A 27,267-nucleotide genomic window follows, 5' to 3' on the forward strand; every position below is an offset into this window, starting at 1 on the left:
CATTATTTATTTATTACTCTTCTTAAACACAATGTTTTCGACTTAAAAGACACTTTTACAATAAGCTATTAAAAAATAGTTTTCACTTTTTCAAAAGTAGAGAAATTGCTCTCCTGAAAAAATTACTGGATCATTTATATATATATATATAAGAAAAATATGTGGATTTATACATATAAGCCAGTCAACGAAGGAGTAATTTTGGCGAATGGCGGAAAAAATTCCCAACCAAATTTTTTCGAGTTACATTACATTTAATATGAGTATTATATAGAACTTTAGATATTGTTCCTAATCAATTTCGTGTTTCTCGTATAGAAGATGAATAAGAAATAGTAAGGTTTAAAATATGAAAAGCACAATGAACATACGTCACAAGCGGGTGACTTTGGTGAATAAAAGCTTGAGCTCCGTTAAATTGACCAGACATAGGGATGTGCTTCCATCGTAACACTGTCCTCTTATGTATTTTGTTTCTACACTAAATGAATGTAAACGTTGAATAATAATATCGGATAAACCTTTTCCAGTAGTATCTGTCGTAGGCACAAACTGAAGAATTCTTCCTTGATAATCATATTTTCAACATCTAAATATCTTTCACACAAAGTTACTTGTTCGATTCCACCAATGTCGGCCGTTTCATCTGCAAGTATTGTGAAACATCTTTGGGCATTTATGTTTGTTACAATTTTATTTAAAATAATTTTATTGCAGGACTCAATTATTTCACTTTGAAGTATTTCACTAGTATATTTTATTGTTTCTTCAGCTTCCAAAAATGATTTTAAACGGTCATCTCCTTGGTCTCTGTATCTTAATATTTCTCTAAAATTTCCTTGGATAACTTGTCATTTTCTTGTTAGATATTGAAGTTACACAGATAGCCGTTATTGTCAAAAAAAAAAAAAAATATATATATAATAATAAAATTTAAAATGCAAATAATAATTAAACCTATTAAGTAGTTAAACCCTAAAGTTATTTTCAATTTGTTAAAGTTGTTAAATTTAATTCAAATCTCCTGTTCTTTTCTTTTTTCAGAATTATTATGTCATTAATTAAATTTTTAAACTATATTATATATTCAACTTAATAAATTTTTATGTTGATTATAATCGCATGGCATGATGTTTTTTATTAATAACTAAATGGTAATAGCAATGTTACACGGGCAAAATTTTTAATAGTTGCAAGAGAATAAATCCAAACGTTGATATTTTATTTCAACGTGATTAAATTTTATATGTATAAATATTAAGTTAACCGATATCAAATTTATTCCACTTGAACTTTCATAACAAAATCTGTATCAATTGTAAACTAATATAATAAATAAACAAACAAATACAAAAGTTTTTTTTTCAAAATATCTTTAATATATATATATATTTTGATAATTCTCTGTAATAAATTCTTAACATATTGTAGTCTTTGACCAATAATAAAATAAAAATAAATAAGTATTGTTTATACTAAATTTATTTATAATTGGCTTATACATTTTTTAATGAATTTTTACAATTAAGATTCCTTGACAATTAAATGTAAATGTTGATTTTATCGACATTTGAGTTCAGTTCGATTTTTCCCGTGAAAAACAAACTATCGTCTTGTGTAAGTATAAAGATTTATTTAATTAGTTATTGATATGGCAAGTGAAAAAAATATTTTTGGTCAAACAAATGAAACAAACTTACATAAGGTCATACGCAGAGTTGAAGAAATATGGAATCGCCGTTTCATGCATTCCAATTGTGTTTTAAATAATCCAAATAAAGGACAAATATCAAAAATGTCAACTAAAGGTGGAAGAATTATCTGTAAACACTATTAAGATTAATAATTAAACTAATAATTTCGAGTAGAGAAAAAGTTTTTTAATATAAAATATAAGAAAAATTAATAATAAGTTCTTTTATTGATATATAACAATAATTCAGTCGCTTTACTTTAATTAAACTATTTTAATATTAAAAACTTTTTCGAAATTGATTATTTAATTAATAATTATTAAAATGATATTCAATTTGCAGCAATTATTAACAAAAATATTTATCCTATAACAAATTCCATTATTCCAAAAAAACGCACGTATCGAAAAACGAATAAAAAAGATAAAATTATTTCAGAAAAATTGGTAACTATAATTATATTAATATTTATTAGCAAATCTATAAATTATAATTTTGTAAAATTGTAAAGTATTCGATTGAGCTATATAATTGGGGGTTTTCTGATTCAAAAATATAAAATAAACTATCAACCCCCTTAATATAATTGCGATAGCATAATGTTTAATATTATTCAGGACTGCTATTTTTTCAATAAGATTTTTATGGAAATTCAATTTTTATCGAAGATAATAATATTATATTAAATATAGTTTATTTGTTTATTTAAATATTTCTTTGGTTGCCTAGAAATTGATACAGCAAGGAGAATTCGGAACACTTATTAGAAATGAAAAATCTAGAAAATATAAAAATAAAAGTTTAAATTTAAGAGAAAAAAAAAATATAGCGATTTCAAAAGACAATCCGCTATTAATACCAGCTGATTTGTTAGGAAAGGTATATTTTATTATGCTTTTTTCAATAAAAAGATTTCAGGGTAAATCCTAAACCATTTTTTGGACTTAAAGAAGATTTTTTAAATAAATTTATCATATAATTAAATATATTTTTATGATCTGTTAAGAGTTTTCATAAGAAAAACTTGGAACTCAAAAAATCCGAAATAAAAAAGCAACTCTTTGAGATATCTTCTAATACTAATACTCGACAAAATTTAAAAAGAAATTCATCCGAAGAAGATGAAAAAGTCATAAAAAGTATTCAACTTTTAAAATATAATTAATTTTTAAAAAATAATATAATAAACGTTTTGATATGTAATATTTTAAAATATAAATTATTTTAGAGCCGAAAGTTAGTTCTAATCCTTTGACCTTAAATACGCCAAATGACGTAAATTTACTTGCTCTGTCCACTGTTGAAGTAATAAAAGTACCAGAGAAAGAAAAAGGTAATTAATTATTAAATCTATTTATTTTATACAAAATAAAATAAAAAAATTTTATTTATTAAACATGATTAATAATAATACGTGTTAAATTAATATAACATCTGCAGAGGCGTGTTATTAAAGGGGTCCATGGACGTTTTGTGTTTAATTTCATATTCTAAAATCTTAAATAAACCTTAAATAAACTGTTCAACAANACCTTAAATAAACCTAAATAATAGTAAACTGTTCAACAAAGTTTTTTATTAATTTTATGAAAAATGTTTAAATATGGTTACACTTGCAGATGAAATGCAAGATCTGAACACAAAATCTCTTGATCAGTATAATGCACCTTCATTTAAGTCGCCTACATCTTGGTATACCTCAGACACAATTAATGAGTACATTAAACTGATAGTAACGCGGTCAAAAGGTGAAGTTTATGCAGTTGTCACTGATTTTATTGTAGCATATCTTCGAGGAGGCTATCCAGCTGTAAGAAGATGGATAAAAAAAGATATTCACACAATAAAATTACTTTTTGTGCCGATGAATGTATATGGGAGTCATTGGATATTGACAGTGGTTAATGTGCCTGAAAAGACTGTGACATCCTATGATAGTCTTAAGTCGTATAAGGGTCCTTATCCAATGGTATTAAAAAATTTCTTAATTGAATGGGAGATGGACAGAAAAGCAAAAGCTTCTACATGGACATTACAAATAGGCGAGACATCTCGGCAAACCAATGGACATGATTGTGGGCCTTTTACTGTTGAGCTGGCAGAAAAAATGTCTCGAGGAGATACAACACCAATAAATGCAAATCTTATGCCTTTTATAAGATTAAGACACAAAAATGAAATTATTGCTGGACAGTTATTCTATTAATATTTTTATAAATGAAATTTTATTTTTGTATTTTATATCAATTTTCTTAATATTTACTATAAATTGAAATTTTTATTTGTATACTATCAAACATTTTTTTACTTTTTCTATGTTTAATTGTTTTTTTATCTTATATTAATCTTATTTTTCTATGTAACATTATTTCATTAAAGAAATTCAAATTTAATATAAATTTATCTTAACCGAAGTAATTTAATGTTCTTGTTATGTGAATATACAAATATTATAATATACAGTTATGGATACAATTAACTTAAAAAGTCAGCCAATTATAAATTTTTAAGTTAACAAGTGTATCTACTATCTTAACAACTTAATTTTAATTTTACTAAATGACGATTCATAAAGAATTTCATAACTTTTGTTTATTTTTTAAATACTATTTTAATTATAAAAAATTCTTTTCTGTATTTTTAATGAATGCGATATATTGAATAGGGGTAACTAAACTTATTTGTTTATAATTCTCTAAACTGATAAACTATAAAATAAATTTAAAAATGAACTACAAGTTCAGAATATTAACGTTGTTATTATATTTCTGCTACGGGTATTTTTGTTATTTAAATGACCCAATGAAATCCAAATAATTTCTAGAAATCTCTGATAAAATGTAGATAAATACGTGTCGTCGAATCCTATCAAATTAACTTCATTTTTGTTATTTATTTAAAATACCATTTATTTTATAGTAAAATAAATACAGTATATTATAAAAAAAGTTAATACCAATATCTTAGGCATTTTTTTAAGTCGGGGGGTGTTCAGACATGGAGGACACCCCCCCAAAATACGCCACTGAATGTAATGTATAACATGATAAAAAGTAACCGTAAAATGGAAAATAAATTTTAATACTCATATTAAATGTAATGTAAATCGAAAAATATTTGTTTAAATGAAAAAGTAAATGATATCTTTTTTGTTTAAAGTTGTCTTTTAAACAACTTTTGTACGAAACTTTTTTTTGTAAGTTAAATATTTCTTGAGAAATTTAAAAAAGCTCATATTTTTGAACTTTTTAAAGGCTGTAAATAAAAAAGCTCAATTCCAATCAATGAGGACTTTTAGTAAGTCATTAAATGCATCATAATTCAACTTAAAAAAAAAAAAAATTTGGTAGGGAATTTTTTCCGCCAGTTTTCCTTTGTTGATTGGCCTAATATAGAAATGGACAGATCTAATTGACAACTCTTAAAACTAATCCAATAAATATTTCGCTAAAATTTTAGCTTCGATGCGAATCTGAGAAGGTATCAAGTTTACTATGATGTGTTTATTTTGTGTCTGTTACCACTTTTTCTCAGCTATCACCGAACCGATTCCATTCAACGATAAGTCAAAAAATCACAAATTGTGCCTGGTCGAAAACTTATGGGTTTAGAAAAGTATATTCTGGTCTCTGATGAAAATTCATTGTAGACTAGTGTATTTATCCATAATCAATAAAAAATTATTTTCTGTTTAATTTTGCCCTTCAATTTTTATACACGTTTGCCATAGAAATAATGAAATATACAACTTCTTTATAATTTTGTATAATTTCTCCTTAAAAATTTCAATATGAATTTTTTGAAAATCAATTTAATTTAAAATCAAATTTTATTACTACAATAAGTACTTGTTCTTACTTATTATACTTATAAATTGAATAAAAATAAACTATTATCATCTAAAGATATATTTCACTATTCAAATTATTTTACAAAAATAATTTAAAATAATAATAAAAATTGCAATTAAGTATATAAATATTTCTAGATTAAGTTAAAGCACTATTAGTATATATATTTATAGATACTTGCAACTAACGTAATTTAAAATAAAAAGGTTATCAGTTCTAATTCATAATTTATTCCTAGATATGTATGTTTTACGATGTGTAACATAAGCAAATTTTGGCTTATATATGATATGAACAGGTATTGACGACAATTTTTGAAAAAATGATGGGTGTGGTGACCGTGGAGGGTCAGGTATCAGTTTGTAGTCGTTAGTCGTTGCTTCTTCAATTTTATTGAGATACATAGTATCTGTAGAATAATCTTCATTATTTTCATCTTCTTCTACAAAATCATTATTAGTATCTTCAGTATTGTCTTTATCATGAGTAGTACTGTTTGATAGATGTTCTGTTTTTATTTCATTAGGCAATATTGAAGTTGGCACTGGTTGTGATGTTGAGGACATAATAGATAATTGGTTAGCTATACAAGGTAAACCCGAAGAAGAACCAGAAGGCTCCGAATTTTCAATTAAGGAAGCACTTGGGTAATCCGAAGGGTTTAATGAATCTTCCGAAAATGAGTAATCATTAGGATCTAAAAATTAATTATTATTAATATAATTCATAGTCTTAGGGATAGATTAAATGTAAAAGCTAATGATTAACAATTCTATTAACTTTTTTTAGAACATTTTTCTTCAGCTTCCCCTTTTAAAAAATGTCTAAATAGACGCCTGTTATTAATAAATTTAATATTGTACAAGTAAACACTAAAATTTTATTGTTAAAATTATTTTTTAATTAATATAAATTTATATATAATTTATTTATTTATAAATTAAGAATATTAAAAACAGTCCTGCTTAAGAATCTACATGAATAAGCTTATTCAAAAAATAGCGTGTAGGTATTTTAAAAACTATATTTGCATCAAAATTTTCACCATGAAATACTAACTAATTAATATATGCTATAAGTATCCCTAGTGACACCTATTTGGTTTAAATATTTTTAATTTTTAAATGATGTTAGTCGCTCATGATCAATAACAATTACAATGAATTTAGATAGAAATGTTTACCTGTAGACGGTATACTTTTAAACGGAGACATTTCTTCTGATTGTAATGGGAATTTTATTTTATTAAACGAATGGGTTGAATACTCGTTTTTGTTAAATTCTGGATATTGAAATTTGTGACTCTCGAAAGGCATTAGTGAGGGTTTGATACTTTTGTGTGGTGTGCCATAGTTTTCTTCATCATTTTCAATACTATTTTCGTGCATGTTAATACTTAATGGTGAAATATGAGGTCTTTCTGGAAATGAATCAACATTGTTTTGTTGTTCTGAGTTCGAAAACGAATAAACTTGTGATGGCGGTTCAAAGTTATATTTTTTGTTATTATCTGTATCAGATTCGGACTCGGTGGACGGTTGGATGTACCGAACGGATGCTTGAAAACCATTTTCGGCGTCAGCAATGTATGATACAAGTCGGAGAACACCATTGGGCTCCAAAACTGTATATTCCCCTTTAACTAGAGAACCATCACGAGTTTGTGAATGACTTTGTTTATTTCCCGTATTTGGGTCACTTACGCCATATGAAAATGAATAAAACGGTTTTGCCTAAAACATAACGAAACAAAACCATTAAGGGTTATGATGTTTTAAAAAATCAAAAATGTTGAGTCAATAGTAAATGAAGAATTAAACTTATAAAACTCTTATAACCATTAAGTACACACAGACGTTAGAAGTGTAACTTGTTTAACTGATTTTAAACGTAACCATTTTTTAGTAGCTAAAAACTAATATTAATAGAGTCCGCATCAAAGAAAGTTTTACAAAGCTAACATTTAATAATATTATAATTAATAATATATCTAATTTTAATGCGTTTTTTTCTCAGGAAATATTATTGAACAACATTGATAAAATTTTATAGTAATAATCATAAATAAAATAAATATATATACTATTAAATATTACAATTAAATCGTTTGGTGCATTGGAGTTATAAACATTTTCATCTAGCTCTTGATTAGATTGTGCATGCGAAGAGTCCCAAGAATTGATCTGTTGGACTTCATCTGTTACGGGTCCTGTAAATGTGCTCCAAGAATACGAGTCAGGTAAGACGTTTGTGGCGTAAGATCGGACTGAAAACCAACAGACAGCTCCTATCTAACATTTTTAATAGAAAATAATTTTAAAAGTTAAATTCATTTTAAAAGTTCCTTACTTGTAATAATGAGATCATAATTAACTATGATTAAGCTATTCATCCATCGGTACGGAATGATTAGTTATGAAAAACTCTAGTTGTAATAAATAAATAGATTATTTGTTTATTCTTTTGGTTATAACCTCCCACTAGCTAAATTAAAATGGGTTGATCTAGAAAAATCATACACCGGTATCACAGACGAACAAGTTCTGTTATTTTTTAATCGTTTACTTATGCAAAAATAATCTACAATACTTTTAGATTCTTATTCTGAAGATTCGGTCGAATAGACATTAGATCTTTCATTCATAATACCTTTATATAATCTATTATGAGAATCTGTTACAAAGAAGATTTGTTTGTTATTTTAGTGAAAAATTTACAATAAATATTCAAACTAAACTAACCATAATAATTATGACTAGTTTATATAAAGTAGATAATTATTATTAAATAAATAAATAATTATTATGCAATTGGTTATACGCTTTTTAGAGTAAATTTTGAAAACATTACTTGAAAAAATGTCATACTATAGTATATGTGGAACATAAGTTTCCTTGACTAAATGCAGTTAAAATCTTTTTCTTAACATAGTTCAAGGGTGAGAGGCCCTCCACTCTTTTCACATTATTACACAATTATCTTATGTTATTTCGGAATTGTAAATAGTACGTAATTACTTCAAATAATAGTACTGTATATTTAAAATCCATAACGATTCAAATTTCATGCGTGTCATGTAATGAAATTCTAAGAAAATAAATTATTTTGAGTAGGAATAAAATGACTGATCACAGTCTCCATAAATTGAAAAATGTTGCTTGAACAATTTGTACATATTAAATTTCAGTAAAAGTTATATGCGTTTTTATAACATTTGTTACACTAATTCTTCTTTTAGATCTGTTTCTGATTAAAAAAATTCTTAGAGCTTTTATTAAAATTATTACTAGATTTAATGTATAAATTAAATTTGTAAAAAGTTGTTAAATACATTTTTTTAAAATTATTTACTGTTTTTAATAGAAAAAGTACAAAAATATCTAGACAGTTGAGGTATTTTTTAGATAAGTATTGATTAATTACTGTTACTAAATAAAATCACTGTCGTAAAATGCTTTGATGCGTATTTGAAATAAATTTAAAAAAATTCAACATACTTACCACAAATTACATAATTATTCGTTTCAATTATTCATAGAAAATAAGTCATCAGAAAGTCTTTTATTTTATCGTGTATTAAATAAGTTATAATTTAATTTAGTTTTGAACGATGTAGATGTTGTGTTGCTATGCAATTCTTCAAAATCGGCCATTTTTACCAAAATATGTATGGTTTTGAGCTTTAATATCCTAGAGCTCCTAGAAATCAATTTTTCGGATAATTCTTTTATTATTAGAAGTACACTGTATAAGATTTAATTTGATGTAGGCCTAAAGAAGTCAGATATTTTGGAACATTATCCAAAATTGAAAAGAAAAAAAGTTTATACAATTTTTAAGCTCTCACATTAACTTTATCGACGATTGAATTTTGTATGTCGTCAGCAAGGCAAACTTTGAAGTATTATAAATAAAAACTTAACATAATAATCCATCCAGTTATCAAAAAGTTATTTTAATATAAAGCGAAAATTAAAAATATCAACATTGACTACTTTATAAAAACTGTTAAATGTTGGCACAATTTTTTTTATTACTGGGGTTAAGAAGATTTTTTAAAAATTATAAACAATAACTAAATAAGTTCTGTGATCATTTAGCATAATGTAGAGCAAAATCGATCCAGTAGGAACAAAGCAATCGTGTCAAGTGACAAAAAAAAAAATTCGGTAGAATAAAACCAAATACTTCTCTTTTACTCGTCATATATACTTAAGATATAATTATAATTACATAAATTGTTATATTTATTAGACATTTATAAATACTATAAAGTATTCCTCTCCATTAACCATTATATATAGGAATTATATGATATTATTGATAATTTGTCACAGTCAAAATTGGTCAAGGTATTATAACGTATCTTGTATATTAATTCCTTTAAATACTGCGATAGTTTCACGGGCTATAATCAACATAAAATAGTGTATTAATCTACACATATACACCCACTACATAATCAATCATAGGTAATAACCCAACGAGTTTTGACGGGATTTGACGCATTTTGATCTCTGAATTTTATTTAACAGAAACTGGTTAATAATCGAGTAAATTTTTTTCAATTACAAAACAATTTATAATTTGCTATACAAATAGATATAGTTCGAATTCGAATTGGACGTCGTGCTGCGTACTACTATAGAAAAAACAATAAGAACTCATCCGAATAACAACATAACAATTTTTAAGATATTACAATCGCGACCGAAGTCGTCAAGATTGCCTCAGCTGAACATGAAGATTTCACGTACCGTCTATATAATTCGAGTAAATTTATTATCACTTTTATAATGATATTATGTGTAGATTTAAATTTAACCACTTACAGCATTATAGTTTGTGCTGGAGAAAAACGTGTGAAATCTAAAATTTCTATTGTACTTCTAAGTACATAATAGTAATAAAATTATTATATGACTTAGAAAATAATATATTTAAAAAAAAAATAAAAAGTGATTACATTAATTCATAGTTTTATACATTACACTTAGTGCGTATTTTTTGAGTAGGTACTTTATAATTAACTTTTAGCATTAAAATAGCAGTCACGTTACTTTTTGGCGTTACTCTAAAATTAGTCTTCTTAAAACTTTTATTAACGATTATATAAACATTTTATAGGTTGGTATGCTGATTTCTTTACTGCTGATAATTGACTCAATATCAAGTTCTCAGTACTTAGCTGGAGTGGTAACGAACCGAGAAAAAAAACAAATAGAAAATAATTGGAAGTCATCATTGAATAAAAAACATAAAGTAATATTTTAATTAACGCTATATAAAATGTAAGCTAAACATAACGATACTTTTTGATTTGATAAAACAATAATTTTAATATCTGAAATATTGTAATCCAACATGATGGGAGATAATATTTAAAGTTAAATAATTTTTAAATTGAAGGCAACAAACACCTATGAACCTATCACTTATGATATGGACAATTCCCCGTCTAATAATATTCAGTATCGTATGGAAGAGCGACATCCAAACGGAAGTATTGTCGGAAGTTTTGGTCAACTGCAACCTAATGGCAATTTAAGAGTTGTTTCCTATGTCGCTGATAAAGATAGTATTAAGTATGTATGTAATTATTTGCTCTAGAAAACTTGGTGTAACTTATTTTTTTTTTTATATTTATGCATTTACTATGATTTAAATAGTGGACAATGTCCACTGGACATATTAATTTTAATTAGCTCTTTTCTGAAGTTTATTCATTGTTTTTTTTAGTATTCATGTATGTTTATATATTCTTCATAATATTTTTATCACAATTGTTTTGTGGTTATGTTATATTACAGGTCGATCACACATGAAATTAATTTTCTTTTTCGTGGTAAACCACGTATATTTTTTAACACTTCCCATTTTCATCAATTTCACTAATCATAATAATAGTGTGTCACCGTCCGCGTAACTAGCAATCATAATAAAATACATGAGTATTTTTCAAATAACAACAATAGCTATTATTATGTTACAGCCACTTATTGATTCGTAACCAAAATAAAAATTGATAAGGACAATTTTCGAAAAGTATTGTATAATGATTATAGTGTCAGTGATAATTCTTTTACTATTATTAATGATTAAAAAATGCGATACAGTAATAGAAGACATCAGACATTAGCAAAACCTTTTTAAATTTCCTAACTTTTTGAAATATTTGGAAACTATATTATAATTTACACTAACAAGCAATAGAAAAAGTAATAAATAAATTAGTTTATTTGATTTTATAATGTTTGCAATTGAAAATAATTGTTAAAAAATGTTTATTCTAAACATTATAAAATGAAACTTTGAGATAGTTTACAATTTACCTTTAAACTATACCGTAATTGATAATGTTAGGGTATGAAAATTAGCCAAAAAAAGTAATAACAATTTAATATTCCCATTTAAACTATGCATACCTTATTTTTAAATATAACATATGTTATTGCGTATGATAACACTGTATTTCTTTGCATATAATATGTTTTAGACTTTTAGCTAAAGTAAGATTAAATTTTAATTATACTTGAACTTTACAAGTTGAAAGTTGAAACTATTCAATCGAGGAACCCAAAGTTGAAGGGGTTAAGATGACATTTTGGAAAAATGAAATAAGTGTAAAACTAAATAGTAAAATAACAACTATTTTGAATAGATTAAATATCATTAAATTAAAAGAAAAATTCATTTTTGTGATTGATTCCCTAAAACCAACTATTTTGAAATAATAATATTAATCATTTTTCAAATTTAATAATTTCTGAATCGATTTTTTATTACTCTGGTTTTTTTTTATCTCGAAGCTCCCTAATTAAAATTAAAAATACAATATCGCTTATATAGTTTAAAACGAAATGAATGGACTCTGTCGTGTCCACTGACATTATTATTCAACGTAATCTGAAGAAGTTCATTTAGATTTATTACAATCACTTCAACTTAACTTTTGAATTGAAACATTAACAGAAATGTTTTTTAGGACATACGAAAATGGTGACAGATTGAATTTAAATAATAAAGATCAGCACGTAGCACAAGGATCCAGTATAGATTCAGTACAGAGGGTGTCTTCGCAAATTTTAAGTACTGACGTACAACCACAGCATTATGGAAAGTCTCCACTGTTCGATAAATACCACAGATCTACACCAGATAGTCAAAATCGCATTGACAATGCGCACGCGTACCACCAACAACGAACTAATATCGACCCATCGTCTTTCCGACCGGAGGATTCTTCTGGTTATCAAGAAACCAATCAACCTTTCGTTGGCGACCATCTCAAAGACAAATTGCAAACCTCATACGCTGAGTATCGAGTACCAACCACTACAACTAGTCCAAGACAAGGATTACCCATGACAGTATTGCCCTATAACTTACATCCAACTGCTACTCCCGGCAGTCCAATGAATCCTTCTTCCTACTATGTTCTAAACGTACCACCATTGCCAGCTTTAGCTGACAATTCACCTCTACCACTGTTGCCTGGTCAACAACCTCTACCTATCACTCCAGATAGAGGACCTATAAAGATTCAACTTCAACAACCACAACAATCGTCCGGCCCGACTCCCCCGACTAATTATAATTATCAACCCACACAAATAACCCCGCAACATCTTAGATTAACACCTCAACAGCAACAACAGTTCATCCAACAACAATATCAACAACAGCCGGTTAGGATTCAACCTCCAGCACATTTACAGCAACTACAGCTACAGTCTGTACGTTCTTCGTCTCCACAACAACAATCCCAACAGTCAGTCAAAATATCGTCACCAACGCCACAGCAGCAACAATCTAGATTGGTGACACAGCAAGTAGTGCCACAACAAGTACAATATCAGCATCTACCTAATACGGTGTACCAACATCCACCTCAGTTTATTCAACCACAACATCAAGTGTTAAGTACACCACAGCTTCAGCAGCAACAACAACAGCACCGAGGACAACAGTCAGTGCCTTTGCAGTATTTTCACCAACCAAATCCTGCTACCACATTAGAACAGTATAGTCAACAGTTACAACTACAAGCTGCCGAATCGGAAGCACATGCAGTGTTTGTATTGCCTCCTGACGATTCAATTTTCGACTTGATTGAAAAAACTATTCGCGATTAGGTTTAATATTAAATTTAATTGATAAGATCATAACAAAATATATATACTTATATTTTTTATATATTTGATATCTAATTGTGTATTACATTACTTGTACTCTTTATGTTGTGTATAAACTGTTTAAAGATTTATTTATTTTTAAATAGACTCAAGGCCGTGTTCAACCACGCCAAGTTAATTGTGTCTAGGATTTACACAACTAGATATAAATACACATTATCAACAGTGTTCGCTATAGTTTTTCAATTAGTCAAGGCATGCCCCGAATAATCCACTATTCTTATCTTGTTTCAACATTTTATCCCGTAGATCAAGTGCCAAAATTGTCATGCTAAATTCTTACTAGTTCATAGTTTGGAAATAAACGAACACATTATGTCTATCATAGGATACTACGCGTGATGTCCTAATAATTATACTCGGACTAGCACTCACGTTCAAAGAAAACGTAATGTGTTCATTTGTTGAATCAAAATGATTAACCAATGTGTAACATGTTTTATTCAAAAACTACTGTTTGACTAAAAAGTTTACATTTTTCAAAAATGATATAAAATTCAACAAGATAAATATTACAATATAAGTTTTTATGATAATTCTCAATTACATAATCTCAATTTAAACGTCAAGGACTAACATATTTAACCCTAATTAAGACAATATATATTATGAGTTTTCCTAGCTTCGATTTGTGTTATCAACTGAATGATTCAAATTTTATGACAAGTTAAATTCCTTAAACATTTTTCCACAAGAGAAATTCAATACATGATGTTTCTTTTTTACAGTATGAACAAAATTTGAAGTAAAAAAACTGATATTTTTGAGAATGAAGATTTTTATATATCTCAATTTTTAACAAGAACTAAGCAAGACCAGCATTTTTATCAAAATCTTTTCAATATCGAAATTAATTTTATCATTCAAAAAATTTTTTTTTAAGTAAACGATCATGGTTTAATGTAGGGTTGTTACGTTTTAAATACTACTTTTTTAAACAGTGTTTTAAATGTGTTTAAAACACCAAAAATTTCAACGTTTATATTGGTCTTATGGAAGATTTTAAATTGTTTATTTACGTTTTAAACAGATTTAATTTTTTTAAACATGTTTTTAACAACCCTGGCTTAAGGAGAAAACTCGCGATTTCTACATTCACTAGATCTGTTATTGTCTCAATACGCTTATAACGATGAAAAAAAAAGAAAAAAATGTGTTAAAGTTCTATGTAAAATTTGACGTTTAATGTATTCTCAAATATACAACGTTTTAAGTGATATTAAAAAAAAAGTTATAGCTATTTTAAATCTAATTAAAAGTCTTGTAAATTTGCATACATTTTTTTAGGGAAAAAAAAATTTGAATTAATTAATTTAAAAATTATCTTTTCATTTTATACCTAATTTATAAGTCTTAATAAGATTAAAAATCATTTTAACTCCAGAAACCGTTTGACTCGTGTTTTTAATAAAATTTTACTATAAGAAACAACGTTTCTGGACTTAATATATCTTAATCCAACTGTTATTGATAGTCTTGACAAATTTTGCTATCATCAAATTGTTTATCATAGAATATATAAACTTTCAAAATGATAATGAATACTAAGATGAGGGCCCGTGGCGGATAGTACTCCCACACACCCACCACTATAATTTTAAAAATTGTGGGCTTCTTCCCAATGTAGGGGATTCGTATACCTTTCACACCATACACATCCAGTTTTTTCGGCCCAGTTTAATATCTATAATCGAATTTTTATGGTATTTTTTAAGAACGGAACAATATTAAATTAATTAAAAAGAACATTTTAAAACACTATTAAATATTGAGTCTTGGTTCAATGATTGTATGTCACAGAATAAACGTTTGTTGAAATCAATATTGGTTCACCATTGTCACGAGTTTAATAGTCTATTATTAAAGGTGTTAAAAAAATAGCACATTAAATTTTTGTAAAGAAGAAAATTAAAGTGAACAATTTTCACGCAAGATATTTTGTTGTTAAATTTCTTTATTTTATATTATATTAAAATATGATTTATATTGTTCATTATATCTAATCTGAAAATAATAATAAATAATTTTATTATTATTAAATAATTGAAACCTGATAAATATTAAACCTTCAATTTGGGCTTGACTCTAGATTAGGGATGCTCAGTTATATTAGCACCTTAAATATATTACGTTATATAATAATATAAAATAAGTAAATTTTAAAAAACCTCTATTAATTCATTTCATTTTTCTTAAATAAATTCTAAGCCAGATGTGTAACTTAAAGGAAGGCAAGAGGTGTAACTAACTTCCTTGCAGTTTTCTCAGAAGTCAAATTAAATGTTATAAAATCTGTAAATATTAAAAATTGGTAAAATTGACTTAGTTGTCTCCTAAATAAAAATAATTATGTCCGAGCGTAGCGAAATCATTTTCACTATTTTAAATATTTATTTAATAACGAAAAATGAATATGATTAATAAAACATATCTTGAGGATGCAAAAATCATTCACAATTGTCGTCTGAAAAATACAACATTAAAAAAAAAAAAATGCTGTTACATTGGTAGCACAAGTGTAACTAAGGGGGATTAAAAGGTGTAGCATTAAATTAGGTGTAATGGTTTGTACTTGTCGGTAAATATTGTGAATGGTTGCTTACTATATGTTAATAGTAATTTCACCTTGTGATTAAAAAATAATTTATTCAGAGTATTTAAAAATAAAAACTTGTATAAATATCTTAAAAACACATATTTTGTAAAACGGAACTAAGACACTAATTAGACTGTTAAAAACTAGCTATTTTTATAACTTGGTTTCTTTATTTTATTATCTATACAGAATTGCCTAATGGAAAAAGGTTATTTAGAATATTCAGATATGTGTACATGTCTTTAGTTTTATGATGACGTTTGGAACTCGTTGTAGAATTCATTTTCAGATTTGTCTATCGCTCCGAAATTGAACTATACAACGCGTTAAAAACATCAACATAAAACTGAAGATATAGTTATATATTTAAATATTCTAAATAATACACCAATCCATGAAAACTAAAACACATTCAAATAAATAGGTCTCAAAAAATGCTGAGCTTCAGCTTCCTTAAACTTCATTTTCTAGTTATATCCATTTATGGTAGTTAGCAACAAATTTTTAGTCGAAAATAATTAGAAAATAAAGAACATATTTATTATAAAATTTAATTGTTATTCCATTTCTTATAAGATGTGGTGGTATTCCATATAAAGCCGTTTTCTTCTAGTTAATGTTTTATGTTGAAAGGAGTTGATTGAACAGCCTCCATGTTTTAACATTTTAATTAATAATACAATAAATATTTATACATTAAACTTTTGTGCTAAATTAAATGTAAGTGTAAAAATTTGTTTATATAAATGAGTTTATATTGTGTACCTAGTTCCTGTTGCCGTCGTTGCGTAATATTTGTGTTTGCAACACCCGATTTATACGGTTTTGTGAGTATGAAAAAGAAGTGGAGAACCTCTAGTTTTTTGTATAGGACCATATATAAATCATTGACCACGGCCAACATAGCCACTTGACAATCGTCACCGAATCGAACAACTAAGTATTTTACAAAATACTAAGTGTAGTTTTTCTATTGATAACAGTTATTTTTCTACGGTTGTAATCAATATGATGTCAAAGGTATTAAGATTTTCTTCTATTTCAATAATTTAAGTTATAATATTGAATAAAATGTCTTCCATAGGTAATCATCAGTTCTTGTGTCATTTTGTACGTCGTCTTCCAAGCTGTTCAATGTAATCCACAAGGATATGGACATAATGATGAAGATGAACATGTCGATTACCACGTTCGTAATAATTTGTTGAAATAATGAATAGTTTAAATTTTTTTTGTCTTCGATGTTTTTGTTCACCACTATAGTTGTTTTTTAATTGCAGGCTCATCCTAAGTACTCTTTCAAATACGGAGTTCAAGACCCACACACCGGTGATTATAAAACTGCTCACGAGTACAGAGATGGAGATGTTGTCAAAGGTTCTTACAGCGTGCACGACCCTGATGGCACCCTAAGAACTGTAGAATATGTAGCTGACAAAGAAAATGGCTTCAACGCCGTTGTTCATAAATCTGGACATGCCAACCATCCCGATCACTATGAACATTACTAAGCAGGTACACAATTATTATCATTTATTTATTATCATAATAATATCATTATGTATAACTTAATTTATTTTTTAATTCAGCCTGAAATTTTATAATTTCCAAGTCTTAGATCAACATTTCCACGTAATTGCACTGCATGGAAAATAATTTAAATATTTAAAATACTGCATAAGTTTTTTTGTAACATATATTTGATTACTAAATGTTAAAACAAATTATATTTAAAAGTATTCAGAAGAACGGATTTTTATTATAAAAATATTCTCTATTTTTTACCAAAATTAAATATTACTTTTAATATTATTAATTGGTCAAAAACTTTCCCCTGCATACCTTATTTGCAAGAGGATACAGTTACTTAAAGTCTATAGTTCTTATATAGGTACATTTAAGCATTGCTACTCCCTACTTAAAAATTTTTAATTTCAAATAAAGCCTATATATAAGATACTCATAACTCAAACAAAATTTCTTTTCGCTCTATAGATTTATTTGATTTATTATATATTTCAGAAAATGAGTTTTAATTTCATATGCTATTTGTTATTAACAAATGATTTATGATGGGTAAACCGCCACTGCATTTAAGAAGGGAAAGCTGAGACATCAATCTAGTCCCTTAATATTTAACTTACTTGGAATTATTCTTCTTCGAACATATTTTGTAACGCAAATATTTATATTGTTATTTTTTACATGTAATTAATGTTATACTACTTATGTATCATAAGACATAGAATATAACGCACACTATTAATTTGCAACATTGTAATAAAATGTAATTACTATATCATGTACATTGTTATAGAAAATAGTTATAGTTTTGCATATTTTTTTTTTGTACAATTGTTTCATATTTTGTTGAGTATATGAATTTTACATTGAATATGTGTTTATTTATTTACCGGTTTATCGTAAAAATCATGCGTGAACGATCATGTTGAAAATTTGTTACGTTTCTTACCTAAATAAAGTATCATAGTTGTACAAGAACGTAAGAATAAAAAATTATCAATATTATACGGTTATATTCAGTCTTCATACATACGACATGAAACGAAAGTACTTAAACACTCTTACGTTAATAATTAATCATAAATTCATATTTTAAAATTTTTTAAGTCTAAAACTTCATTCGTTTAGTTACACAAAAAGATATATCTGAAAAACAAAGAACAGAAAAACGTCTAATTTTTATTTTGTGGTAACCGTATTTAATAAAAATTGTTTATTTTAGAAATCTTATTTCTTTTTAGTAAAAAATGGTAATCAAATTAAAAAATACTCTTTTACACCCCGGACTAAAAAATATTAGCCCCTACCCTATATGCGTATTTTTAAAATTTTGTATGTGGACCATATAAAACCCTTATTGTTCATTATTTCATTTGTAGTTAAATATTTCGGTTCCCAAAATGATAGGGATAATAACCCCTTCTCAAGATTCATTATTGAGCTTAGATAATATATTAGGTGGGAAGCTTCTCTGACACATTGTCATACTCCCTACCAAAAAAGTTTTTGTGGGAGTCTTTAATGTATTTACGATAGCTAAAATCCCTTTAGCTTTCATGTCAACTATAGTTGGCATAAATGTATACACTTTATGCATTACAAAAATTTTATTTTGCCATAAGTCTTTTTGGCGTATCTAGAGTTTTGGTGGAGCAGAACACAATGATTTACTATTTTATAACTATTAAACCATGAAAAAAAAATTGAGCTCTTATGCTCAAAAAACAATATATATTTCATAGAAATAGACTAAATAACTGAGGACCTGAATAAAGAAAATGTACCTGTCATTCAAGATTAGAAATTTCATTTTATTAGACCATTTTAAATTGCTCTATTATGAAATAATAATGATGTTATGTTTTAAACATGTTTGAAATACTCGAGATTTGTATTGATCTTATAGGATATTTTAAACGATAAATTATGTTTTAAATAAGTATTTTAATAACCTTGGTAAAAATGGCGATACCTGTAAAATGGGACTAACAAAATATTATTCATTTTAATTAAAAATTAATCAATAATCCTATTGATAGATATCCATATAAAATAAACAAAATTTGATTTATTTAGATTTGCATAGGATTCGTTAATTTAAAATAGAAATAACCTTCCTAATGCAAAAGGGTTTTAACCTTATCGCGAATTTTTAATAAATTGGGACGTAATCAAAATTTTCGATACGTTAAAAGATCACTCGCAGACATAAGATACGCATCTTATTATTTGTTATTCGTATTTTGTCTGTATAACTGCTATATGACACACCAAAGAAGTCATGGCCATATTGAACACAGAATCTACCGCTCACGCAATTCTGCTATGGTGAATAACCGATAACTAAGAAGACGAAAACTGCCGGTGCTAGCGGACCAATAGCAGCTCACCACGAGCCAATGTACAAGATAATGTAAAGTTGATAACACTATATAAACCATATATGTGTTTTTCCGTCCCGGCGTCACTTCTAAATAATAATTAAGAATATTATACAACGTGTTCAAATTCCTGTTATTAATATTTTTTTACCAAAAGCCTCTTTTATGAGGGTATCATAACTTTTCACTGGGCCACAATATATATTGTAGTTATCAGACACTATACGTTTAAGTTTTTTTACATTGGATAGTTTCTCGTTCATTTTCAATTAATTTCGTCGAAAAATCATGTATTTATTAGTCTGTAAGTAAATTTCAATGATAATTATGTTTTTTTATTAGTGATTTAAATTTATTTTTAAATTCAATAAGTTAAACTGTAATTTATTAAACAGATGGCAATATATTGATTATTTTATGTCACAGGTGTATTATTAGCAGCCATTGCTGGATCTTCAGTGCAAGCACTTTTTCCAGCAAACTCGGATGTAATAGAGCTCACAGATGATAATTTCAACAAAAAAGTATTGCAGTCGGATGATATTTGGATAGTAGAGTTTTTTGCACCATGGTGTGGGCATTGTCAAAAATTAGTACCTGAATATGCTAAAGCTGCAAAAGGTTTAAAGGTATATTCACTTTTCTTCTATTTTTATAAATTTTGAATTAAGTTAAATTGTTTTATAAAAGATATTTTTTTCTTAAGGGTATTGTTAAAGTTGGTGCTATTGATGCTGATAAATATAATTCCTTTACGGGACGTTATGGTGTACAAGGTTTTCCAACTATTAAAATTTTTGTTGATAAAAACAAACCTACTGACTACTCAGGTTCTCGTACAGCTGATGGAATAATTGAAGAAGTATATAGAGTAATTAAGAATAAAGTACAAGCTCAAATACAAGGAGTACCTTATGGATCAGCAAAATCATCTAAGAAGTCATCTTCTGGTGATGATGTTGTAGAGTTAACTGATGCTAACTTTGATCGACTTGTCTTGAACTCTGATGATATTTGGTTAGTTGAATTTTTTGCGCCATGGTGTGGTCATTGTAAAAATTTGGCCCCTCATTGGGCTGCTGCTGCTTCAAATTTAAGAGGAAAGGTAAGATTATATAAAATAATATTGGTTAACATTGTTATATAACTAATTAGAGTATAGTTTTGTGTTGTGAGTTATGTAATTTAATATTTTGATAAATTTTATATTGAATTTTGATGCTAATTCTGAATTTGGCTCAAGTTTTTATAAAGATCACTCAATGTTTTTGAGATAATTATTAATTAGTAATTAAGAATTAAATTATTATTAAAAAATGAAAAATGATTTTTTTTCTTTAACTCTCCTACTATAGTTTGTTAAAAAGGATTTGTACAAAATGTAAGGTTTATCCGTCAAGTTAAATTTTTTTATTGACCTCTAAACTTTAGTTGATAATCATTTTTCAGAAAAAAATTCTTAACTTTCTACTGAACTATTTTTGGGTTTATTCTTATAATTATGAAATTGCTACCAATAAGTAGATAACTTTGAGAAAAAATAAAAATTTTATTGTATTTTTTACATGACAAATAATTGAATTTTTAAAAAAATTGATTTAAAGCTAACAAAATTGAAAAAAATTGCAATTTAATTTTTTTATAAAACTTTTTTAGTACAGTTTTTTAAGAGTTTGAAAAATATTTGGCATATAAAATAATATAATATTTAAATTAAATTCCAACATTTTTTTGATAAATTTTTTCAAATTTATCTGTTTTATGTATATATTTTTTTNTATTATAAATTATATGAAAATTAAAATAATAAATTATTACTATTCTTAAGGTTAAACTGGGTACATTAGATGCTACTGTACATTCATCAAAAGCTCAAGAGTATCAAATTAGAGGTTATCCAACAATAAAATTCTTCCCATCAGGCACATCTAGTTCTAGTGGAGCTGAAGAATATACAGGTGGTCGAACATCCAATGATATTATTAGCTGGGCATTGCAGAAACATCAAGAAAATGTACCACCTCCTGAAGTTTTTGAGGTACTAAATTTTGTATAGTTTATGTTTTTATGCAGGTACCTTTATGTTTTTTTTTTTTACAAAAAAAATTAATTGATTCAGAATAATGAAATTTGATGAAAATAATTTCATCTATTTCTCTTTATATAAAACAGAATAAATAAATATGACTGTTTTTTAATATAATCGATGTTATGAGAACAAACATTTTTTTTAGTAAGACAATTATTTTTCATACAATCAATGAGAAAATAAGATAATTTTCTTTCTTTGATTTTTTTTTTTTAAATCTGAGATTTAAAAAATTTTAATTATATTTTACATATAATTATTTGATGTATTGTTAAGTTTAAAATTGTTGCCAGATTAAAGAAATTTTACTTTAAATGAATTGGTTAAGCATATTTTTTATTGAAGGTAAAATCTATATATTTAGAAAAAGTAAAACAAATTTTTCTTATTTTACCGAACTTTTTTTTTTTTTGAATCTTGAAAATTGTATAAGATTTTTGTTTTATATAGTACTTTCTGAAATTTAATCTACATTTTTATATTGAAATAAATAATTTACCTTTAATCAATCATATTGTACTAGGTTATAAATGAAGATACCTTCAAGTCTGGATGTTCAGAATATGCTTTATGTGTAATTACTGTATTGCCTCATATCTTAGATTGTCAGTCCAGTTGTAATGAATACATCAAAATGTTGCGCTCATTGGGAGATAAATTTAAACAAAAGCTTTGGGGGTAAACTACATCACTTAATTATATTAGAAAATTATTACTTTTTAATTTTACTTAAAAACATTTACTGTCCTTATTCTTTTGTGATTACAAGTTCTTATTTTTTCAGATGGTTATGGTCTGAAGCAGGAAATCAGTCTGAATTGGAATCATCATTAGAAATTGGTGGATTTGGTTATCCTGCATTAGCAGTTTTAAATGTTAAAAAAATGAAGTACACTATTTTAAGGGGATCTTTTTCAAAAGATAGCATTAATGAATTTTTGAGGTTTATATATTTTTTTTATTAAAAATTATTCAGTTTTGATAATTTGTTTAAAAAAAAAACTAGGGATTTATCATATGGACGTGGACGAACAGCTCCAGTCAGAGGTGCTGAATTGCCTAAAATTAATACAATTGAACCTTGGGACGGAAAAGATGGTGAATNAAAATTAATACAACTGAACCTTGGGATGGAAAAGATGGTGAATTACCCCAAGTAGAAGATATTGATTTATCAGATGTTGAATTAGATGGTCCTTCTAAAGAAGAATTATAAAAACTGTTATACTAACTCTATTTATTTATTTTTTTAAGACTGAACAAGTTCTATATAAATATTAATATCTAACCACTCGGTCCTATGACTTTTCATTAGTCTAAAACAGCTATTTTCAAATCAATCCTATTTTAACAAAAATCATTTTAACAATAATCCCACTTTTCCATTATAATTTAATGTTAAGTAGAATTTTGTAATATGTAAATCAAATTTAATTATACTTCCATAGTTGAAATTAATTAAGTATTAGAATATTAAAATTTTTTTGTATTAAATGAAAAAAAAAAATTAGTATAATTTTTATTTTATAAAAATAACTTGTTATTTATTCTAAGTCTCTTCCATATGTTATAACAATGATATAAAAACATTTAAACTAAACTAAATTTTAAGATTTTAAATATTTTTAAACTAATAGTTTTGCCTAAAACAATTAAAAATATTTTTTTGGGTATTATACCTATTTAAACTTTTTCTAATTTCTCTTTACTTATATTAAATTATGTTATAGTTGGTGTAATATTTAAAGTTGAATGTTAATTTTATATATCTAAAATAAATTCTCAAAGTAATGTGCCAACTATATCCATTAATTAATCCCAATAATAAAATAATAATAATAACACTTAGAATTTTATTTTAATTATTCATTGAATGGATATCATTTAACTCAGTGTAAAATTAAAATAAAACAATAAATTTTTAAACAGTGCATATGTTTATTTAAGATTCCAATTTTATTAAATTGATATTGATTAATATGAAGTACATTTTAATTTGATTCTTATAAAGTTTTTCTAATTAAACCATTTTTTTCACAATATTATTGCTGAATAAGTCACATGAAGAGTAGGTTACTTAACCAAGGATAATTTAGAATATGTGGTGTAATACTTGTCTTGCTTAGCAAATGGAGCTACTCGTAACCAAGTCTCAAACCTAAAACTACTACTAAGATAGTGCCGCATACCAATTAGACAACATCTCCCTCTAAGTTATATGATACTTAATGAATTATCAAATTAATCAATTACTTTAAAGTAGAGGTGAATAAAAAAATTCGATTTTTTTAAATAAAATGTTTTTAATTTTAAAAATAGAACAGTATGTATAATAAATAATTGATGTATCAAAAATAACTAATTAATTATAATTTTTTTTTTAAATTTAGTGTATCAAACAATTAAAGAAAAATTAATAAAATAAAATTACTCATAAGTAAATGCTATGATATATATAATTAATCAAACTTAATATGTGCTGTACGCATATCATCAACTGTCCCTTCCACAATCAAATTTCTGTCGTCATAATACCGAAGTAAATTTTTCCACGTAGGGTTTTTAACCAAAAAGTTAGCGTTACCAACTAAAAAAAGGCCAAACTTTGCACGCGTAAGTGCCACATTTAGCCGACGGACACAGTTCAGGAAACCAACGACGTTTCTCTCGTTCGAGCGGACACACGATATAATAATATACTCCTTTTCACGGCCTTGAAAAGCGTCCACACTACTGACTTCCACCCCTTTGTTCTTGTTCAGAATTTGTTTCAAAAGTGATCGCTGTCCTTCATATGGAGTTATAACACCAATTTGATTTGGAGTAGCTCCTTTGCCAAGGNTGATCGCTGTCCTTCATATGGAGTTATAACACCAATTTGATTTGGAGTAGCTCCTTTGCTAAGGAGTTTGGCTACTAGTTGTTCAACAACTTTCGCCTCTCCATAGTTCAAGAAAGACGTGCCCGATCGCGATTTTCGTTCGTTGGCATCGGAAGAGTAAAATACCATCGGCACATTTGGGTTAGGCCACGTGAAATCAATCGACCCAGTTCGGTCGCTACAAGTTACGCCGTTCCTAATCGTACTCTCGTACATAGTTTGTGAAGCGTACTCGCTGATCTCGGGGTGCATTCTGTACTGTACAGTTAAACGAAATGGTTGTAGGCCAGCAGCTACCAATCTCTCGAACAGAGAACGATGCAGACCTCCGTTTCTAGTGTCCGGACACGTAACAACCGGCCCCAACTGACAGTGGTCACCTATTAACACCACTTTTTTGGCTCCGTGGGTGATTGGAATGATGCATTCCGGTTCTAAGCCTTGAGCGCATTCATCCACGACCACCGAAGAAAAATTGATTTTTTCTAAACGGTTGTCGCCGGCGCCGGAGCAAGTTGTGCACACCACTCGACAATTCGCTAGACAGTCGATTTCCGCCATTCTTCTCAGATAATTGTAGTCCCTTCTCTCATTTGGGCTCAACTCGACACCTTGATCAATCTGCCCTTGAAGAGTTTTAAATTCTGAATGACCCGCAAGCTTTTTTATCTGTTCACTAAGATATATACTTGAAAGATCACTTTTAACCGTCTCTTTCGTTTTTTTCACAAGTCTCACGACATCGATGCCCGTTTTAGCCACGGCATTTGCCAAGTTATCAACAGCGTTGTTCGACGGTGCGCAAACTAATACGGTTCCGGACTTGGACAGATTGTATACAATATTGGCACAAGTAACCGTTTTTCCAGTACCGGGAGGTCCTTGGATTAGAGAAACTGGCGTGCGTAGGGCATGGCTCACAGCAGACAGCTGTGACTCATTCAAACCAGGTAAGTTGGGAGCTAATAGGCTGTTATCTGTCAGATTTTCGTCACGTTCGGGTGAATGTTGTTGTTGACGTCCGAGCAACATTGATCTTACTTCAGGTGAAACAGATTCGTACTTGTAAGAAAAAGTAGCAAGTGCCGCTTCCATCCGAGTGTAAGGGGTTTTATCAAATGACTTTTTTAAAGTTGCCGGTGTCCCAATAGGCAAGTCGATTGAAAAATTTACTTCTACATCAACAACGCTCATGAACTGGTCAAAGTTCGTAACAATTCCTTTTATGGCGTTGGTCATTTTTGGACTTGAAATCCATAATTCTTCGTCTACTACAAATACATTATTTTTACTATTCATTTGAAAACGTACTTTTGATTTTTTATTGTAGTTTTGAGAGCTAACGATTTTGCATTCAAACGAATGTTTTTCGCCCAATTTTAAGTTGTACGAGCATTCAGCACTTATTAATGGCTGGAAAAAATGCCCGTATTTCTTTGACGAAGAAAATGCACAGGGAATATTTGTTGCAGGGACAGTTGAATGTGGAGAACGTGGCGATGGTAGTTTATCATCTTCAGCGTTCAGTTCATTAATTTGTATGACTTTTGTGTCCGTTTTCTCAAAAAGTGTACAGTAATCAATAAGTTTTAACAGTGTTATGACAACAGCACAATACATTGCCATTGTCCTGATGCAGTAATTTTCTGTAATGAAATAAATTCCACACCAAAATACGAGATGGTAAAATTTCCACATATCCTTTGACTGCATAATGTAACAAGCGATGTTCTTGACGTATTTAATTTAAAAAAATTTAAGCACTTAGTATGAAATTAGAATAACGAAAAATTGTCACGTTTATATTTAATTTAAAAAAGGTTACATTTTGAAAGCGTTCCACTCCTTTTATATGAAAAATTTTGTCATATAGTGGCCAGCAAAAAAATAAAAAAGTATTCTTTTTGGCCAACATCACTTTTTTAAGGAGCCANTTCTTTTTGGCCAACATCATTTTTTTAAGGAGCCAAAAAAGTGTTCTAAAATAACAACTAAGTAAAAAAAAATTGTTTGATTTATTAATTATTTATTTTACAACAAACATGCAGTTTGATCG

General features: G+C 27.3%; 6 protein-coding genes across 7 annotated transcripts; 4 read left to right on the plus strand and 2 right to left on the minus strand.

Moving 5' to 3' along the window:
• The first annotated feature begins 361 nt into the window (after positions 1-361).
• On the plus strand, positions 362-3,900 carry LOC126904962 (uncharacterized). Its single transcript, XM_050684367.1, has 4 exons — positions 362-391; positions 2,701-2,833; positions 2,923-3,027; positions 3,314-3,900. The coding sequence occupies exons 1-4, from the start codon at positions 362-364 to the stop codon at positions 3,898-3,900; spliced, it is 855 nt and encodes a 284-aa protein (XP_050540324.1).
• Positions 3,901-5,766: 1,866 nt separating this feature from the next.
• LOC126904964 (uncharacterized) lies at positions 5,767-7,978 on the minus strand. Its single transcript, XM_050684368.1, has 4 exons — positions 7,895-7,978; positions 7,642-7,836; positions 6,729-7,278; positions 5,767-6,242 (listed from the first exon to the last, which is right to left on the minus strand). The coding sequence occupies exons 1-4, from the start codon at positions 7,910-7,912 to the stop codon at positions 5,767-5,769; spliced, it is 1,239 nt and encodes a 412-aa protein (XP_050540325.1). The 5' UTR covers positions 7,913-7,978.
• Positions 7,979-9,912: 1,934 nt separating this feature from the next.
• LOC126904725 (uncharacterized) lies at positions 9,913-13,908 on the plus strand. Its single transcript, XM_050683946.1, has 4 exons — positions 9,913-10,318; positions 10,673-10,807; positions 10,955-11,130; positions 12,531-13,908. Exons 1-4 carry the CDS (start codon positions 10,286-10,288, stop codon positions 13,678-13,680), a joined length of 1,494 nt encoding a protein of 497 aa, XP_050539903.1. The 5' UTR covers positions 9,913-10,285; the 3' UTR covers positions 13,681-13,908.
• Positions 13,909-17,228: 3,320 nt separating this feature from the next.
• LOC126904726 (cuticle protein 19-like) lies at positions 17,229-18,731 on the plus strand. Of its 2 annotated transcripts, none has more exons than XM_050683947.1 (4): positions 17,229-17,356; positions 17,421-17,525; positions 17,617-17,851; positions 18,359-18,731. In XM_050683947.1, exons 1-3 carry the CDS (start codon positions 17,345-17,347, stop codon positions 17,845-17,847), a joined length of 348 nt encoding a protein of 115 aa, XP_050539904.1. In that variant the 5' UTR covers positions 17,229-17,344; the 3' UTR covers positions 17,848-17,851; positions 18,359-18,731. The 2 variants fall into 2 exon arrangements, with proteins under 2 accessions (XP_050539904.1, XP_050539906.1); XM_050683949.1 differs by lacking the exon at positions 18,359-18,731 and adding an exon at positions 17,926-18,078.
• A 1,558-nt stretch (positions 18,732-20,289) lies between these two features.
• Positions 20,290-23,601, plus strand: LOC126904283 (protein disulfide-isomerase A6 homolog). Its single transcript, XM_050683195.1, has 8 exons — positions 20,290-20,545; positions 20,668-20,870; positions 20,948-21,346; positions 22,070-22,279; positions 22,854-23,008; positions 23,115-23,273; positions 23,337-23,410; positions 23,455-23,601. Exons 1-8 carry the CDS (start codon positions 20,530-20,532, stop codon positions 23,544-23,546), a joined length of 1,308 nt encoding a protein of 435 aa, XP_050539152.1. The 5' UTR covers positions 20,290-20,529; the 3' UTR covers positions 23,547-23,601.
• A 1,529-nt stretch (positions 23,602-25,130) lies between these two features.
• Positions 25,131-27,132, minus strand: LOC126904965 (regulator of nonsense transcripts 1-like). The gene has a single exon (XM_050684369.1). It carries the CDS (start codon positions 26,922-26,924, stop codon positions 25,131-25,133), a length of 1,794 nt encoding a protein of 597 aa, XP_050540326.1. The 5' UTR covers positions 26,925-27,132.
• Positions 27,133-27,267: the final 135 nt, after the last annotated feature.

Source organism: Daktulosphaira vitifoliae, unplaced genomic scaffold, assembly GCF_025091365.1.
Source record: "Daktulosphaira vitifoliae isolate Bord-2020 unplaced genomic scaffold, ASM2509136v1 Scaffold_4, whole genome shotgun sequence".
Lineage (NCBI taxonomy): Eukaryota > Metazoa > Arthropoda > Insecta > Hemiptera > Phylloxeridae > Daktulosphaira > Daktulosphaira vitifoliae.

Bases quoted from the DNA above. Each gene is read 5' to 3' on its own strand.
- LOC126904283 (XM_050683195.1), top strand. The intron at 20,871-20,947 runs GTATATTCACTT...TTTTTTCTTAAG, and splicing joins AAGCTGCAAAAGGTTTAAAG to GGTATTGTTAAAGTTGGTGC. The intron at 21,347-22,069 runs GTAAGATTATAT...ACTATTCTTAAG, and splicing joins CTTCAAATTTAAGAGGAAAG to GTTAAACTGGGTACATTAGA.
- LOC126904726 (XM_050683947.1), top strand. The intron at 17,526-17,616 runs GTTCGTAATAAT...TTTTAATTGCAG, and splicing joins ATGAACATGTCGATTACCAC to GCTCATCCTAAGTACTCTTT.
- LOC126904725 (XM_050683946.1), top strand. From the start codon at position 10,286: ATGAAGATTTCACGTACCGTCTATATAATTCGA. The intron at 10,319-10,672 runs GTAAATTTATTA...AACATTTTATAG, and splicing joins GTACCGTCTATATAATTCGA to GTTGGTATGCTGATTTCTTT. The intron at 10,808-10,954 runs GTAATATTTTAA...TTTAAATTGAAG, and splicing joins CATTGAATAAAAAACATAAA to GCAACAAACACCTATGAACC.
- LOC126904964 (XM_050684368.1), bottom strand. The intron at 7,279-7,641 runs GTAATATTTAAT...GTTATGTTTTAG, and splicing joins ATGCACCAAACGATTTAATT to GCAAAACCGTTTTATTCATT. The intron at 6,243-6,728 runs GTAAACATTTCT...ATTAATTTTTAG, and splicing joins TAAAAGTATACCGTCTACAG to ATCCTAATGATTACTCATTT.
- LOC126904962 (XM_050684367.1), top strand. From the start codon at position 362: ATGAACATACGTCACAAGCGGGTGACTTTG. The intron at 392-2,700 runs GTGAATAAAAGC...TGATCTGTTAAG, and splicing joins GTCACAAGCGGGTGACTTTG to AGTTTTCATAAGAAAAACTT. The intron at 3,028-3,313 runs GTAATTAATTAT...TTACACTTGCAG, and splicing joins AGTACCAGAGAAAGAAAAAG to ATGAAATGCAAGATCTGAAC.